This window comes from Tamandua tetradactyla, chromosome 7, assembly GCF_023851605.1.
Source record: "Tamandua tetradactyla isolate mTamTet1 chromosome 7, mTamTet1.pri, whole genome shotgun sequence".
NCBI lineage: Eukaryota > Metazoa > Chordata > Mammalia > Pilosa > Myrmecophagidae > Tamandua > Tamandua tetradactyla.
This window is the reverse complement of record NC_135333.1, coordinates 139724070-139740799: the sequence shown is the minus strand read 5'-3', so window position 1 is coordinate 139740799 and position 16730 is coordinate 139724070. Positions and strand designations below refer to the sequence as shown.

Genomic DNA, 16730 nt, shown 5'->3' with positions numbered 1-16730 from the left:
CTAATTATTTCCACTCCCCATTCCCTAGGCCTCCTGCCCCTCCTGTTAAAATATCTGCCATATGAACATCTTCTCAAGATCTGAGATGATAACTGACTCATCCTCTAATTGTGCTACATAACTCAGAAGATAGATGATAACAAGTGTACTTCATTTCTAAAAGGAGTTCTGCCACTAACTAGTTTTGTGAACCTAGCCTATCCTACCTGACTGAGCTTCACTTGCGTCAAGTGTAAAATGTGGGGGGTTGTCTAGACCAGTGCTTCTTTAAGCTCTGTAGCACTGGTCCCAGGATATGTATCTTGAAAAAATGTTTTGGGACTCATTTATGAATTGCTTTGTATTGTATCATCTTCTTGCATATTAGCATGTTAAAGGCTCTGGAAAGTCCTGTAAGAAAGACACTAATTTTCTTTATTTGATAATTGCCTTTGGTAGGAGGTAACATGTTGCGAGTTTCCTCATACTTTATGAGAGAATCACTAATTGAACTTTCTCAGGAGCTTGACTGCAATTACACATCCTTTTATCTGTAATGCCAGATGCTGTGGGTCTAGAGCTGAGCAGGCTAGGATCTCTGCCTTTCAGGCATAAAGAATCTACAGGGAAGAGATAAATATGAATGTAATTGAGGATTGAAATTGTAGACTAAAGGTATGTTCAAAGTATGATGGACAAGAGGACTGAGAAGCAAGTAACTGCCCAGAATGGGGGCAGTGAAGAGGAGAAGGAAGGCTCCTGAGCCCTAAGGGATGTTTCTGATGATTCACCAGGCAGGGAAAGTGGGAAAGGAAGTTCCAGGCAGAGGACAGCATGGGCACAGGCACAGAGGCATCGAATCCCAAGGCATGGTCCAGGCTTGTGAAATGATTTTATGGTTAAGAAGCCTAGAAGTGGAGGCTGCCTAGGGAGAGAGGAGGAGCGGAGAAAGTGGGTGAAGGTGACTGAAAGCCTAAGGGCATGTGCTTTAAGTGCTGTTCTAAGTAGTCTGAAATTTACCCTGTAAGTGGTAGGAAACCATCTTTAGATAAGGTTTTTAATCAGGGGAATTGCATGATCAGTAAATATTTTAGAAAGAGAATTCTGTAGTGGTATGGTAAGGCAGATGGGAGGGGGAGAGGCTGGAAGGGGAGCTAATTATGACTCCATTGAAATGGTTTAAGTAAGAGATGATAAAAACCTGAAGAGGAACAGTGGTAAAAGGATGAAAAGGCAAGGATGGATTTGAGGGAAATTTAAGTGCTTGATAGATTGAGGGGACAGACTAGGTAGGAAGCAAGAAAGAAAAAAGAAATAGAAAATGACTCTACACTATTTAGCTTGGGCAAGTGGTATGTGATTCTAACATTTAATGAGATGGGAATTCACATAAATGAACTACTTTCCTAAAGGTTTTGAATTGGATTGAAGATTCTGTTACATTAAAAGTAATTTTTCAGTAAAACACATCCATTGATTTTTATGCTTCAGAGTTGAAGAATGACTATATACTTTCTAAGGAGATTCAACATCCTCCCCAAAATATATTCTAAGCTAAAATTTGTTAGTACTCAGTGCATTCTTGACAACAAAAATGCAGATCCAAGAGTAATTTCATAGCATTCAAATCTATTTCATTCGATTTTGTCTCTAAACGGTAAACAATCATTTCTTGGATTGTAAACTGATTTTGTCTTCATCCAGTCAAAAGCTTTCTTCTGCAACAATGGACTATCCCATGTTGTTTGGGATTAATTTGTTTGGCACCACATGCTCTTTGTGCTCCCTTTCTGCTGGTTCCCATCCCCACCCATGGCCCCCCCTTTACCAAATATTCTGCCCTAGCCTGATACAAGGAGGATATCCATCTAACTTCATCAAGTGGAACTGCCAATTTGTATTTCCTAATAAGAATAAAGGTTTTCCCCTTTCTCTGCAAGGTATATCCTACTGTTTTGAACTAATATGCCTAGTCATCCTTTAAAATGTAAAAAGTCTTCAGAAAACTGAGGAGGGTTACTTTCCTCGTTGAATTCTCTTATCTTGATTACCTGCATTTCAAGGGACTTTTATATGTTGATATGTTCAAATATCAGAACTTTTCTCTTTGTTCATTATTGAATGTGCTGTAAATGAAGGTTTTTGCAATTAAAGTGAGATATGCCCACATCCAAAAAAAAAAAAAAATTTAGAGATCCCATGTACACTGATCTCTAAACAGAAGTTTGAGGAATTATGCCCATTTTTCTAGGAAGAAACAGCCCAGAATACCAACAATTTTAGTGATTATGCAAATATTAAGCCATTATTTTTTGAACTAATCTTAAATTTGGCCTTTAATACTAAATGTTATTGCTGCTAATGCATTAAAATGGGACGTTTTGTGTTTATAGTCAGGGGGTGGGGACTGGTTCAAAACATCTTTGTATGGCAGTGGAAATTAGAAAAACAGTCGCTTTGTTTAAAAATTTTGCAAGAAGTCCATGCTTGCTTATTGTACAGTACTTAGCAAAGGTTTCAAAGAATTATTTTCCCAACAATCTCTTGAAGTATAGAATTCTTTTATTTGGGGGGAAACCTCTTTGAAGAGCTGAGATATGGAAACTAACATGTCCAAGGCTGTTTTCATTAGCCGGCCACACTTCTCTGGGTAGGTCAAAGAATTTTACCCTCACCTGGGCCAGCTGCCTTCTATTAGCTGTAGAAATAAACTGTACAATTTATGGTCACTGAGCCATGAACTAACTCCTCATCTTGAATTTTTGGGGGGAGAGGACCAGGAATCCAGAAAGGTGACAAGCTGTTGTTAGACACCATTTTTCAGAGGAAAGGAAGTTTACCCACCTTAAAAACAAACTAAACTATCAAAATGAAATGAATTTATCTATATTTTAAAATGAAAACAATTGGGGCAGTCAGAGAGTGACTCCTGAGGATTTTTTTTTTTTTTAAACATCATAGATAAAGATAAAAACTTAATGGTCTCTTCGAGACAGGTGTGGCTGTCTCTCCTTCCACCTCCCCTCAACTGTGAAACAGTTAAGGCAGCTCCATGGAAAAGTCTGGAAATAAATTTAGAAGGTTTGGAAGGTGGGTACATCATGGTTGTTTCACCCTTCCAGGGCTGAAAGAATTTTCAAATGTCTAAATGCATAGCATTACATTTGAAAGAAATTTGGAATTCTCATGAAAATGCAGTGCAAGAATGAAATTAGACATAATTCTCTGTACCTCAGAGCAAAACAACCGTATTTCCTTATGGCAGGAATAGAAGGAAGGAAAGTCAGACTGTGCTTTCTGAAACCCAACAACCTAGTATCGCTGTGCCATTCTCTTCCTGATCCAAAGCCACTCCCTTAACTTGATATCTGTTTACTTTAAAGGAGGCAGCTTTTGAGAAAGGACCATAAATTTTTTGGCCCTGTGCCCCAGAGGCCATGACAAGCAAAAGAACGTACCCACCCAGAGATAGCCCTTGCGATATTTAAAGGTGTGGGTTAATTTTTTATCCACTTTAATAACTGGATTTTCTTTTTCTCTCTCTCTACCTTTTTGCTTTCTATTTCTGCTCGGAAGCTGTGGACACAGAAATCTCTGCAGGCAAATTACTCCACAGCACATTGCTGGACAACCCTATAACGAATAGCTCCATTCGCAGCATCTGGAATCCTGATCCTTTTCAGAAATGGCAGGTGTGAGTGGATGTTTAAAATATTCTATGTTTATCTTCAACTTCTTGTTTTGGGTAAGTGTTTTTCTTTTAATTATCAATTTTATGCAAGAAAGGAGATCTTGATATAAATATCATAAATGAGAACAGACTCTGCTCTAGAGAAATAGGAGGAGGAAGAAAAAGTATTTTCCATGTACTTGTTTGGATTTGTTTGTTCTTTCTTTGGTTGTTTCAGTAATTGAAAACGAACCAATGACTCAAAAAAGTCTGCTTCGGGATCCGTGAGGATAAACATTTCATAAATGTGTTGATATTGTTGCAAAACAATCACAGAGGAAAAATACTCCTTAATTAAAGGACAATTATTCTCAGTTGTATATCATGCAGGTTTTCCCAAGTGTTAGGACTCTGTGGGAAAAACATGATCTGGGCCCAGCCCCCCGAGACCAGCTCCTGATTTCCACCCTTTAGATCTGGGTTTGAAACAGGTGAATAGTGTGGTGTGGGTTGATAAATACAGGAGAGGATCATTTTCAGAGCCCCAAAGAACAGAAAATAGGTCATAAAGAAACTTAAGGGGGAGCAATGATACATTATTTAATCATAAAATGATTAAAAGCTTGCTAAACTTAGACAGTGAGTATGCATGGGCATTTTAAAGTCCATTTTGATGTGTCATCACCCCACCCTTAAATCAACAGGGTTTGCCTTTTAACAAGTTGTTATATTTCTCTGGAAAGGTCAATGGCATAACACATATAAAATAAATTGATGATGGTTCTAACATGAGATGAGTATAAAAATGAGATGTAAAAAAGACAAATCGGGATATTGGGAAATTGATATCATTTTTGGTATATATGGTGCAACTAAAGACTATTCAAAATCAAGCCAGAGGGAAATAGTCCAAAGCACCTAAATGAGAAAAGCACTCTGTATACTGATTGCAGAATGGCTTATGCAGCATAAGCAGGAAAAAAATTCTGATTTGGTTTTTATACCTGCTTTCCTCTTAGTAAACAGGCATATTTACCAACATATTTACCATCTACATGTTGGTAAATAATGATGTTCTTAAATTGTTATAATGGTGATGAACCTAGTTAAACTTAGCTACCTGACTACAGTCTAATCGCCTAGAATGACTTTTCAGCCAGTGGTGGGTAACCTCAATGAGTATAGATGATATATAGGTAAATCAAATAAGGAAGCTAAGTATATAAATCAATAAAAGAAAACAAAGATTTGTCCTTAGTACTTTCTCATTTCCATGGAAAAATAGGCTGTTCTTGCAAATTTTAAGTGAAGCTCATGCACACATGCCAGATTTTAAAGTTAGTCCTGATAAATTTCTTTCCTTGAAATATTTTGAAATTGGTTAAACAGTGGGAATAGAATATAAACAAAGAAATGCCTGTCTCCTTTGGTTCTGTTTTGTTTTCAGATTTTTATTATGGATGACTTTGAACATTCACAAAAGAAGAGGCTATAGGGTAATCAATCCCTTCATCTGGCCTCACCAGCCGTGAAACCAGGGCTAACCTTCCTCCGTCTATACTCTCATCCGCTGTCTCTAGGCCACAATTTTGAAGCAAATCTCACATATATCGTTTCATCTGTAAATATTTTAGCACAGATCTCCAAAAGAAAATAATCCTTTAAAACTGTCACCGCAATATGACACTTGAACCTTAGTAAGAATTTCGGAATCATTGATCAAATATTCATTCAGGGTTCAAATTTCCAAATGCTCCACAAATGTTCCCGTTGGAAGCAGAATTCTCATAAGGTCCACTTACTAAGATCGATTGATGCATTTTTTTACAGCTATTTTAATCTTTAGGTTCTCCCTCTATCTCCATCTCTTTCTTTTCCCACTTGTAATTTTATGCATACTTTTATGTTGTGTGCTGTCTTGTTGTGTTTCCCATGGCCTGGATTTTAAAATTTGTATAAACATGGTATAGTTTAACATGTTTTTCGGTCTTCTCTACTACCTGTAAGTTAGTAACTGCATTTGGAGGCTTGGAAAGAGTCAGGTGAAACCATTTTTTTTTTGGGGGGGGGGAAGCAAGACTACAAGTGGCATTGTGTTTTTTTCATCAGGAGGTGTATGATGTTTGTTTTGTTTCTTTTTTGATACTAACCTTTGATGCTCATAATCCATTAATTATGTAAGGGTTACAAATTGATGATATTTTCATTCTACCATTTTTCTTCATTTATTGGTTAGAATACTTCCTGTAAAGAGAAATTTTTCATGTACCATTTGATTACCAGTGGTAGCCTGTTCTTATTTAAAAAGGCAGTATAAATGCTTCTTACTTTTACCAGAGTTCAAAATGACAAGTTAATTTTCTAGTATCCTCCAACAGTGATAAACTAGTATTTTTTTAATATCCTTATGAACTCATGGATATAAACTCCATTACATTTCTTATTCTTTTTGATGTGCAAGCTATTCCATCTTTGACATGGGAGCCACTTCAAGTTGGCTTTTGAGTCATTTTGACATGATCCTAATAATTTTGGTAAATTCTTCACTATCTGTTATGACAGATATTTCCAGGCTTACTTGCCTACTTCATGAAATTAGTTATTTCTATGAGAAGTCCTGATATTTGTTTTTAAAGTACTGCAACCTGACTTCTTATAATGCAGAATAGATTCATGGTCCGTTAAAACAAATCAAAATGTGGATATGCTAATAAATACATGGCTCCTATTTTTAATAAGATTTTCCAAATTATGAAACAGTTAAAATATATCTCTGATGCATAAAAACAACAGGCAAAAGCATGGCTATTGTGAATACCTCTGAGTTCATTGTTCCATTAAGTAGCTAATCTGGAATTGGGAATAGATCTGAATTTTAAATTTAAATGATATAGGCAGTCTTAGAAAGTGATATGTTATAGGTTCAGGATCACATGTTTTAAATCAGGGTTCCAGATGTGCTGTAGAGATCTGTACCTCATCGTACCAGACAACATAGTTGCTCTCACTGGGGAACTCTGATTTAATGTTTATTGTTATCTCTTTTTTCTCTGATAATGAAGAAAAAGACTTCCTGATATTGTAGATTTCAGTTTACCATGTCTAATGGCCCTCTGGGTAAAAGGCCTTGCTTCTCCCATCAGCCAGTGGTAGGTCCCTCAGGACCTCCCTAGGAGAGATCTTGCAGCTGGGTCCTTGAATGAGAGCAAGAGTTCTAAGCTAAAAGGTCTCAGCCAATAGGTGACATCAATATTTTAATTTATAATGATTATAAATTATTATAATTTTTAATTCATAATTGAGGTAGCCCGAGGAATCTCTGAGGTTAGGGAATGTTCCCATTTCTGTTCTCCTTATATCCCCCAACCCAGAGCTCTCAGTTGGAATTTTACGATCCTTCATAAGTAATTAGCAATTTGTCACATTCTTAATGTTTACTTAGGCAAAAATTTTAATGGTCCCACTGATGTGGTTTTCTTCTAGATGTCCATGGCCTGATGTTTTCAAATACATTCTTTCTGGTGCAGCTAAGCCTTTGCAGAGTAGGTCCAGATGTTTAAATATCTCTATGATATGCATATGGTCATTTAAACTAAACATATCAGTGTCTTTTGGGGAAGAACTTGAGATACGCTACATAAACATGTAGTGATTTCCATTTGTTAGAATTTCTAATTGAAGAAAAACATGCAAAAGTGAAAATCATTCCTAATCACTCATGCTGAAGTTTGATTCATATTAGAGTGTTATACTCACTTACAGTAAAGGAAAAAATCCATTTCTCCAAGTTCTGTGTCAAAAGCAGATGAAACACCCAAGTTTTCTTATGCTCCCCTCATATGGGTCAGACTCAGGAATACTGGAGAGAAGCTTGGGGTGTGTTAGGAGTCTGGGTAGCATGGAACATGGGCCTTGGGTCATGGCTGCAGTGGGACAATTATCAGATTATAGTGAGCCATGGGGAGACCCATTCTTCATGAGGAAAAGCAGTGGAGTAATCCCAAATGGGGCAAAGTGAGAAGAAGGAGCCAAGTTGTGAAGCTGAGTACCTAGCAACTGAAGGAAGCCAGTGCATGAGGTTTGAAAAGAGAAGAAGGAAGTCAAAACTTGGAGAGAGACCAGGAACCAGTAGTCAAAGTCCATCATTGTATTTTATTTAGTGTCTTAGCCTCTGAAATGGATGTACTGAGAGTAATTCAAACAGGAAGCTAAGCAAATACAATTATGAGATAGAGGTACATTAAAAAACAGAACACAATTATTTTGTATTCTATCAGTTAGTGAAATACCCCAAGATAAAGAGTTGACTATGACTGAAATGTGTGAACTTTTGAAATACAGTGGTTGCCTTTCACAGGTTTTGTCAACTAAACAATGACAAAAGTCATTAGAGCCCAGGGGTTAAGAGCTCTCACTCTCCTTTGAACTGCAATTTCTTCATCACTAGCTGTGTGACCTTTAACATCTCTGTACTTCCATCCTCTTCTGTAAAAATGGGGCTAGTAGGGGTATCTACCTTGTGGGGTTCTTGTGAGGATTAAATGAGTTAATATATGTAAAGAACTTGGTGTAAATTCTAAACAAATGTTTAAGGAAAAGAAAATTTAACCGACATTGTCTAGTCATTTATATGAGACAGAGAAATATAAAAACATTGCATACTATTGAATTCAACTTTGAATTTTGAAACAGTGGAGGAAAGAAGATAACAAGAATTGTGATAAGGCAGGAATTCTTTTGTCTTAAATTAGAGGCCAGGAAAGAAAACAGGTTTTGTAAATGCACAGACTCAAGTTCACATCCTGGATCCTTCCCTTATTGCTTTGTGATCTAGAACATGCTCCTGGACTTTTCTGCGCCCGGTGTCTACATATGTAATATGAGGATAATCCTTTTAGTTAGGGGAACAAATTATAAAATACTACATAGAAAGCCTATAACCAAGGACCGAGAAATAATACTAAGTCAATTAATAATATTTTCCCTGATTCCAATCACTGCATTGCTTTTTAATTTAAAAGTATTAGCACATGATATGATAGTATTTTACACATAGTGGACTTCTATAATTAAATATAATTTTAGCCCTGACCTGGCCCTTCTTTGGCCTGTCTCCCACACTTAATGGGGCAAAAAAAAAAAAACAACTATGGGACAAGAGGAATATACCTTCTTTGAGCCTGGTCCCCTTCTTGTACACACTGTGGGTTCTGGGTCCCAAATTTCCTACCCAAATGACCCAAACTCTCTTCTAGTGTCTACACAGGCCTCTACTCCAGGAGTTTTCAAAGGGATGCTGTTTGCCAGGAAGGGAGCAGGTTGTAAACATGGCTTGAGTTAGCAGTTTGCAAGATCCATACCCATTTCTGTTAGGGCTCTCAGGGGCTGGGGTGGAGCCAAGGGTGAAAGATGAGGCTTGGGGATGGCTCTCCTCATGCCACCTCCTTTTGGTGGATATTTGACAAGGTAGGAGGAAGAACACATTTTATATAACTATTACCTTGAGTTACAACTTCCCAATATATAGAAGCCTGGTTTGCAGACCTTTATTTTGATTCTTGCCCCAGGCCCTCTAAATGCATTACTAGGTCTGCAGGCGTTACATAGATGGAAGTTGTGCTTTTCAAACAAAGTCATAAACACATTCCTTTATTAATATTGTTTTATGATTCAGAAATATTAGGATGCTAATCAAATGCTAGACATTAATTTCTCTTTACATATTTTGAGGTTATGTGAATTTTAGGAATTGTTTCAGTTTGCTAAAGCTGCTACAGTGCAGCAGAAATGGATTGGCTTTTTCAGTGGAAATATATTGTTGCAAATTTACAGTTCTAAGGCTGTACAGTTTACAGTTCTTAATCTGTACAGTTTACAGTTCTTAATCTGAAAAAATGTTCAGATTAAGGCATCAAGAGGAAGATTCCTTCTTAGAGCAAAGGCTGGAAAGCTGGTATCCAGGGTTCTTCTGTCATATGGGAAGGTACGGCAACATCTGCTGTTCCTTCTCTCCAGGCTTCTGGTTTCAAAATGGCTCAGCTCCTGTGAGGTCCTTCTTGCTTCTTCCCAGGGCATTTTCTTTCTTAGCTTCTCTAAACTGTCTTGGCTCTAAGCTCTCTCTGAAATATCTCTCTCTTAAAGGACTCCACAAACAGATTAAGACCCACTTTGAATGAGTGGGGTCACATCTCCATGGAAACAACCTAATCAAAAAGCTCTCACCCAGCAATAGGTCTTCCCCACAAGATTGGATTAAATAAACATAGGCTTTTCTGGGGTCCATGCCAGATTCAAACCAGCATAGGGATTTTATGTGTTGGTGCAGGAAAGATAATCTGCAGTGTGCTTGCTTACTCAGACCCCTATTTGTGTTGGAAAGAAATATGGTGGTTGATTTGTCTCCCCCCAATTTAGAGTTATTCAAAATGTGAATTTGAATCTATTGTACTGGGTGCTCGGTTTACTAATAGACTTGAAAGATGCAGATAAATAGAACAGTAAAGACACATGCACTGTGTATTTAACATTCATCAATGTAGAAAACATCATTCAGTTTGGGGCTGAAGACAGAAAAACCATGATAGACAACCTGCTAAGAAGAGAAGTTTGAAATTTACTTCACTAGTTTAGAGAATAAGAATACTAGGTATTACCTGAAAGGTAAGAGGCTATCTTAGTAAATCAGAGCTGTATTATTAGCACATGCCTGTATAAGGAATGTATATCAACCTCCTCCAACAGAAGATCTGATCATTTGACCATAATCCATGTCATTAGACAGTGAGGCAAAGTATTTACTCCAACTCTTAACATTAATAAATCATGTCTCATCTTTATCAGGGATGAATAAAGACAGTAATTTAGCATGAAGCCTAGTAAAATAGTCTGTTAAACAAGTGAAAGGGAATGTTACCCTGAATCCTTAGAGGACTACCCAAACCTGAATCCTGATAAAAGTATCAGGAAATCAGAATCCACAATGTAATCCAGAAATAACCCTCAGTGAAACAGTGGCTTGAAGCCATAAAAGAAGATAGACTTAATTGAAAAAAACATAGGATGAGATGAAATGGGAAATGGATAAAATAAAAAAGGACTTCAAGTAAACCAGAAACAAAGGAATCAAAATCCACTTTGGAAATAGTATTAAATGTAAACAGTGATATAAAAACTTAAATTGAGAAACTCTCCCAAAGGAAAATCAAAAGGATATGCAATTGATGTTAAAGAAGGTAATAGACACAAAGAAAAGAGAATAGAAATTTAACAAATTGTATTTCTAAAGAAAAGAACAGAATAGATAGAACTAAACAACAATCAAATTAAGATATGATTGTTTGGAGATGCAGAAAGTCATTCCCCCAGGGAAGCCATTTGAAACCAGAAGCCAAAGGACCAGCAGATGTCTTACCAGCTGACAGAGTGTTCCAGACTGACTGGTCTTTCTTGAGTCAAGGTATCTTTCCTTGGAGGCCTTAGTTTGGGCATTTTTATGGCCTTAGAACTGCAAACTTGTAACTTAACAAATTCCCTTTTTAAAAGCCAAAAAAATTTTTAAGATATGACAAATTTGTGGAGTTGAAAATATGTAAGCATATGGAAAGTGCCTCTTCTGCCCCAAGGAAAAGTCAATGGAAGATGACATCTATGCCTAGATAAATATTAGGAAAACTGCTGAATTAAAAGATTAAGTACAATCTTACAAATATCTGGATATAAGCAAGCAACTAAAAAGAGAACAAGGAACTTAAAAGAACAAATGTGTGAACAGAAATAAGACTTACAACAGACTTCTCTTCTTGCAACACTAAATGTCAGGAGACAGTGAAACAACATCTGCCAAGGATTCAAAGTGAAGGATGTGACCCAAGAATTTTACATCCAGATAAATTCTTTCACAAGTGAACAAGAGAGAAAAATGTGCACAAATATTCATATTGTAAAATTTACTTTTGCATGTCCTAAATAATAAAGGTATGAATTGTGGGGAAAACATGGAACAAAGGTCTATAAATAAAGAATTCACTTAAATCTAAATAATTGAATTTCTCATCATAACCCTGAGTGAAAATCTAATAAAATATATTTTAAAAAGGAGACATGTTACAAAATATACTTTAATAACAATTACTCTGCATAAAAATCCAAGACTGAATGAATAAATAACAGTTACTGGCTTATATGAAGCAAACATTGTTAGAAGTGCAGAGTGGTGGAAGCAAACACAGTTTGAATTGAACCATCTCTCAGTTTTTGATAGCTCTAGAAGGAAAAGACAAATAAGAATATAGAAAATCAAAATAATAAAATGTATAAGCCATATTTAATAGGTTTCTAATATATTTTTTTACCAGCTTAAGACTTTATTGCCTTTCCCAGTATCTCTGAATCTTTAAAAACTGATGAAGAAAATATAAAAAATATTCTCGCAAACAAGTTAAAACATGGAACTATCATATGACCCAGCAATTCCACTCCTAACTATATACCCCAAAGAACTGAAAACAGATATTATAACAAACACTTGAACTCAAGTGTTCATATCAGCACTATTCACAATAGCCAAAAGGCAGAAACAATCCAAATGTCCATCAACTAGTCAATGGATAAACAAAATATAGTATATCCATACAGTGGAATGACATTCAACCATAAAATGAGTGAAGTACTGATGTATACCGCAACATAGATGAACTTTGAGAACATTATGATAAAAGAGAGAAGCCAGACACAAAAGGCCACATATTGCATGCTTCCATGTATGTGAAATATCCCAAATGGGAAAATCCACAGAGACAGAAAGCAGATTAGTGGCTGCCAGGAACTGGTGTAGTGGAAGAACAGGGAGTGAGTGCTTCATGGGTACTGGATTTCCTTTTAGGATGATGAAAATGTTCTGGGGCCAGATTACATTGGGGGCTGCACAATTTTATAAACTCATTAAAAGCCACTGAATTGCACACTTTAATGGTTAAAATGGTAAATTTTATGTTATATGTAATTTATCACAATGAGAAAGTCAAGGGATAAAGAGAAAGATAAAGTCTCTCAGGCAACAATTGTACAGTCTGCATTCTCTTACCACAATGCATTTAAACTTGATTTTTCAATTATGTTTAAATAAGAAGAAACTTGAAAATGAACAACATCAATAGCAGCTATACTGTCCTAAATGTATTAGGACTCCCAGAATCCTTGCTCCCTACTGTGGTGGCCTCTAATGTTATGGGGTCATCATAAAACAAAATGTGTAGGCACCCACTTGAGGATATTTTCTTACTCTATTATAGCATCTCAAGATCAGCTCAAGAAGAGCTCCCTTAAGCTTGTCTAAAGAGTGTCCCCTTCAGATCAGTAATGGTATGGCTCACAAGCCTCCTTTTCTCCTAACATAGCATTATGAATTTTCTTCCATTTTCAGCACTCTTCAAACACACTTCAATAAAAATCCAAATCAAAAGATAGAATTAGGCAGCAAGCGAAGTAGGGCTGCGTGGGAGACCAAGTACCAGAGAGGAAGACAAAGTGGTGTGTCCTACACCATTTATCTTTGCCCTGGATGGTGCCTTCCCTTTTTCTTCCAGACATTTTATGTTTTCCAGCTTCTGCTCATAAGCAATCACTTTCCAGGACACTCAGACCAATCATAAGGAGAGCATGAAGAGCTCTAAGATAAAAGGAAGATGTCCCTGGATGCTGAGTGACCACCACAATGGTACTCTCCAAAGTGAAACCAGAAGGCAGGAAGTAGGCAAGTCAGTTCTCTAAATCCATGATGACAGCCAGGGGGCCAACATGTCAACCCAATTTCCCTCTGCAACCTCATTGACACAAAGTAGGATAGAACTAGACTCATATCTGAAGTTGTTCAAAAGAGCATAAAAAGATTGGGGGACCAACACTTAGAGCAAACCTGGTGAAGGGGCTCAAAGAAAGAACCTTCATTATGGCCAAATTTGGTAACAACTGGAATGAAATAGTTTAGTATTAATCACAACTCTAGAATGATTCTTCTTGATAGAAAATAAGTGTATCCTTAAAAGCACTCAACAAATTTATTAACATTTATATATTTTATTATTATTTGTTAAAAATTTCAAGATATTTACATATGAATTTCTTAAATAGTCTATTCTATTTTAAACTTTGTTTCCTTTTGCTTTTTTTAATGAAGATTGAAGAAAAGATAGTAGTAGGTTTGGAAATGATAGTTTGAATAATTTAAAAATCCCTAAGAAAATTTGTCTAATTCTGAAGATTGAAGTTGAGCAAAGTATTCTTGGCTTCTAAAAGGATTAAGTACCTTGTCTTTTAAATGTTACTGTTACTGGAACTTTTCAGTGGCAGAGAAGACTAAAAGTCAACATGTTGGTGGAAAATGTGGTTAATTTCGCAAGATGTTTGAATAGTTTGGTGTCTTAATAGATTGAAAGAGTGAACTAAATATTCACACACAAAGTAAAGGGTTTTAAAATATCACAATCTGAGTTTCTAAGAGTTCTTAAAGTTTTCTCATTGATAGTTGCAAAAGTATCAGGTAAAGATAATAATCCCAATATGTATTAGGACATTTAATATAATTTTCACTTAAAGATAAAGGTCAGTGACAATTAGGACAATTAATATAAATCGACTCGTGAAAGGAGAAGAAAAAGAAAGAAAATATCAGCAAATCAATTGAATAACTCACAAAAAATCCAATTGGTACAAAGTTACAGAAAATCCCAAAGGGAGAATCATGTCACATAATTCTCACTCACAGACTTATTAGCAAAGAGAGAGGAGCATTATCTCTATTTGCAAATGAAATCCAGATTTAGTAGGAAGGGAAGAGGGAGTAAGGAGAATTTTCAAGACCTAAAGTTGTTTTGCAACGGTTTGTAGTTTATGTTGTGCATATGTGTGTAAATTATAGAGATTATTTGGTGACCTGAGAGAAAGCTTTGGTATTTAATTGCAATGATTAATTTTAGGAGTTGAAGCATGTAGTAGGGGCAGGATTGGATTAGGAATTATGCTGGACTTTCAGAAACTCACCATTTTCACCCAGGGATCAAATTTCTTTCTCCCAAATGAAGCATTTGGACCTAGATGAGGTTTGAGTCTTTTAGGGAGCACAGATTCTACGGTGATTCAGCTACTCATTGTATCCACTATTCCTTAAGAAAGTCCTTGACTCTGTTTCTCTGGCAAGTTTCTCCGGCAAACTTAATGAGGAACCATTAAGAGCGAAACTGCTGTTTTGGGGTTCCAGGCATGTGGCTCCACCATGCATAAAAGCAATATGCCCTGAGGTCACCAGGTTTAGGAGACCTGTCAGAACACCAATCAGAATATTCTAGCAAGTTCTCCAAGGCCGCTGTGTCTGGTATGTTACCAGACCTGCTCTCAACATCTTTATCTTATAATAGATCTTTGACTTTTTTTTTTAGGCCACAATCTATACATTTAAAAGAAAAAAAACAACTCTGAAAGACAAGGGTTTTCCTTACACTAAAGTAAAATGTGTTTCACATTTTATGTGCTGGACTTGCTCCAAATTAAATAATCTGGTAAAGTCATTAAAGGAATTTAAGACTTTAAGTACTGTTCCTCATTGTTCCTCCTCTCTGGGTAAGCTTTACCGCTAACAGAGCTTATTTTTAAAAGAATTTATTTGGGTACAAAAAGCGTTGGCTAATTTATGCCCTTGTTGCTTAAGTGCACATTTTGTCAAATGTCCTGCTGTTCCCTTTCTATCCTAACTCCTCCCCATCTCTTGAATATTGAATGAATAGTGACTAGTCAGTTATTCCCTTCCTACTTGGTCTAAGAATGCTTGTCAGAGGCAAACCCAGGGGCATAATAAGGATAGTTTGTCTTTAAACTGTTGTGACTTATCTTATGAACGTTGCAATCTACTGAGAGTGCAGGGTTGGACTCAAAACGTGGAAAATATCTTCCCTGACTAATGGAGATGACTTCTTGACCATGCATCCACCAATAGACGGAATGGAAACAGAATTATTCTTATCACTCTTAAGAATTACAGTTTAACATTTTAGCAGTAATCTACACATGAATATGACTCATTTATGTTTTTCAAGTCCTAATGGTATAATTAATGATAAACTGTTTTAACCAGAATGGGTGGGTTGGGTGTGGAACTGGAGTTTCATTTTTTTCTCAGTTGCATCCTAACGGTTTCTTATTTTTTCTGCAGCTATGCGGTATCTTGATCCTGGCAGTTGCAATATGGATACGAGTAAGCAAAGACAATCAAGAGGTAAATAAATAAATAACAGCCCCTCTGTTCCCAAGGTAGTTTGTCCCTTTTATAGTAATGAAAGTGATAGCAATAATAATGATAATCATTTGTGCTATGTGACTTTATAACTCAAGTAAATTCATCAAAATTACTTAATAAATGCCTGGCTCTGTACTAGACATGAAACAGTCTTTCTGGAGAGGGAGAAGATACTTTTCCAAAAACAAGAGATTGTTGAAAGTGGAGGTGGGAGAGGGCCAAAGTGGACATATGCTTCCTCACGATTTCCTTCAGGCAATCCTTTCGTACAGTCTGAAGTTGTAGACCACCTCTCTTCCTTCCATGAACGACCTTTCTTATGGGCCAAGAAGCTGTTGATGATAAATTGGCTGATCCCAAGATGGTGTAGTGCAAAAGGAAAGGGAGAAGTTTCAATCTGTGTTTTAACAACAACAAAAGTTTAAAGAGGGTTGTTAATTATCTGTGTCACCCAGTGTGAGCAAATCATTATGACACAAGAGGCTGGTCAGGTTGGTATAATTTGGCAGTCAACTGAGGATGCCGAGCCCCTCGCTGTCTGGATGAGTTTAGCATGCATGCCTCTTCTCCCTCCAGCACATGCCCACTACATGCCCTGTGGCAAAGCTGTTACAAACATTTCTACAGGTTTGAAGGAAGTTTAGTTCATATAGCTAATTCCGACTCTGGAGTTTGGATTCCATGTGTGCTCTTTCTGGACCACACCACAGTGTCACAAATATGTGAAGAGTGTGTAAGGGGGGGGGGGGTAAGAGGGAGAGGGTGTGGAAGTTTGTTCTGTCAGTTTTACCCAAC

General features: G+C 36.7%; 1 protein-coding gene across 1 annotated transcript in view; it reads left to right on the top strand.

Moving 5' to 3' along the window:
- The first annotated feature begins 3337 nt into the window (after positions 1-3337).
- Positions 3338-16730, top strand: part of TSPAN8 (tetraspanin 8) — a 28963-nt gene continuing 15570 nt past the window's right edge. The window contains exons 1-2 of the mRNA XM_077111435.1: positions 3338-3724; positions 15852-15914. Coding sequence (XP_076967550.1) covers positions 3665-3724; positions 15852-15914 — 123 coding nt within the window. The 5' untranslated portion in view covers positions 3338-3664. The remainder of the gene's footprint in view (positions 3725-15851; positions 15915-16730) is intronic.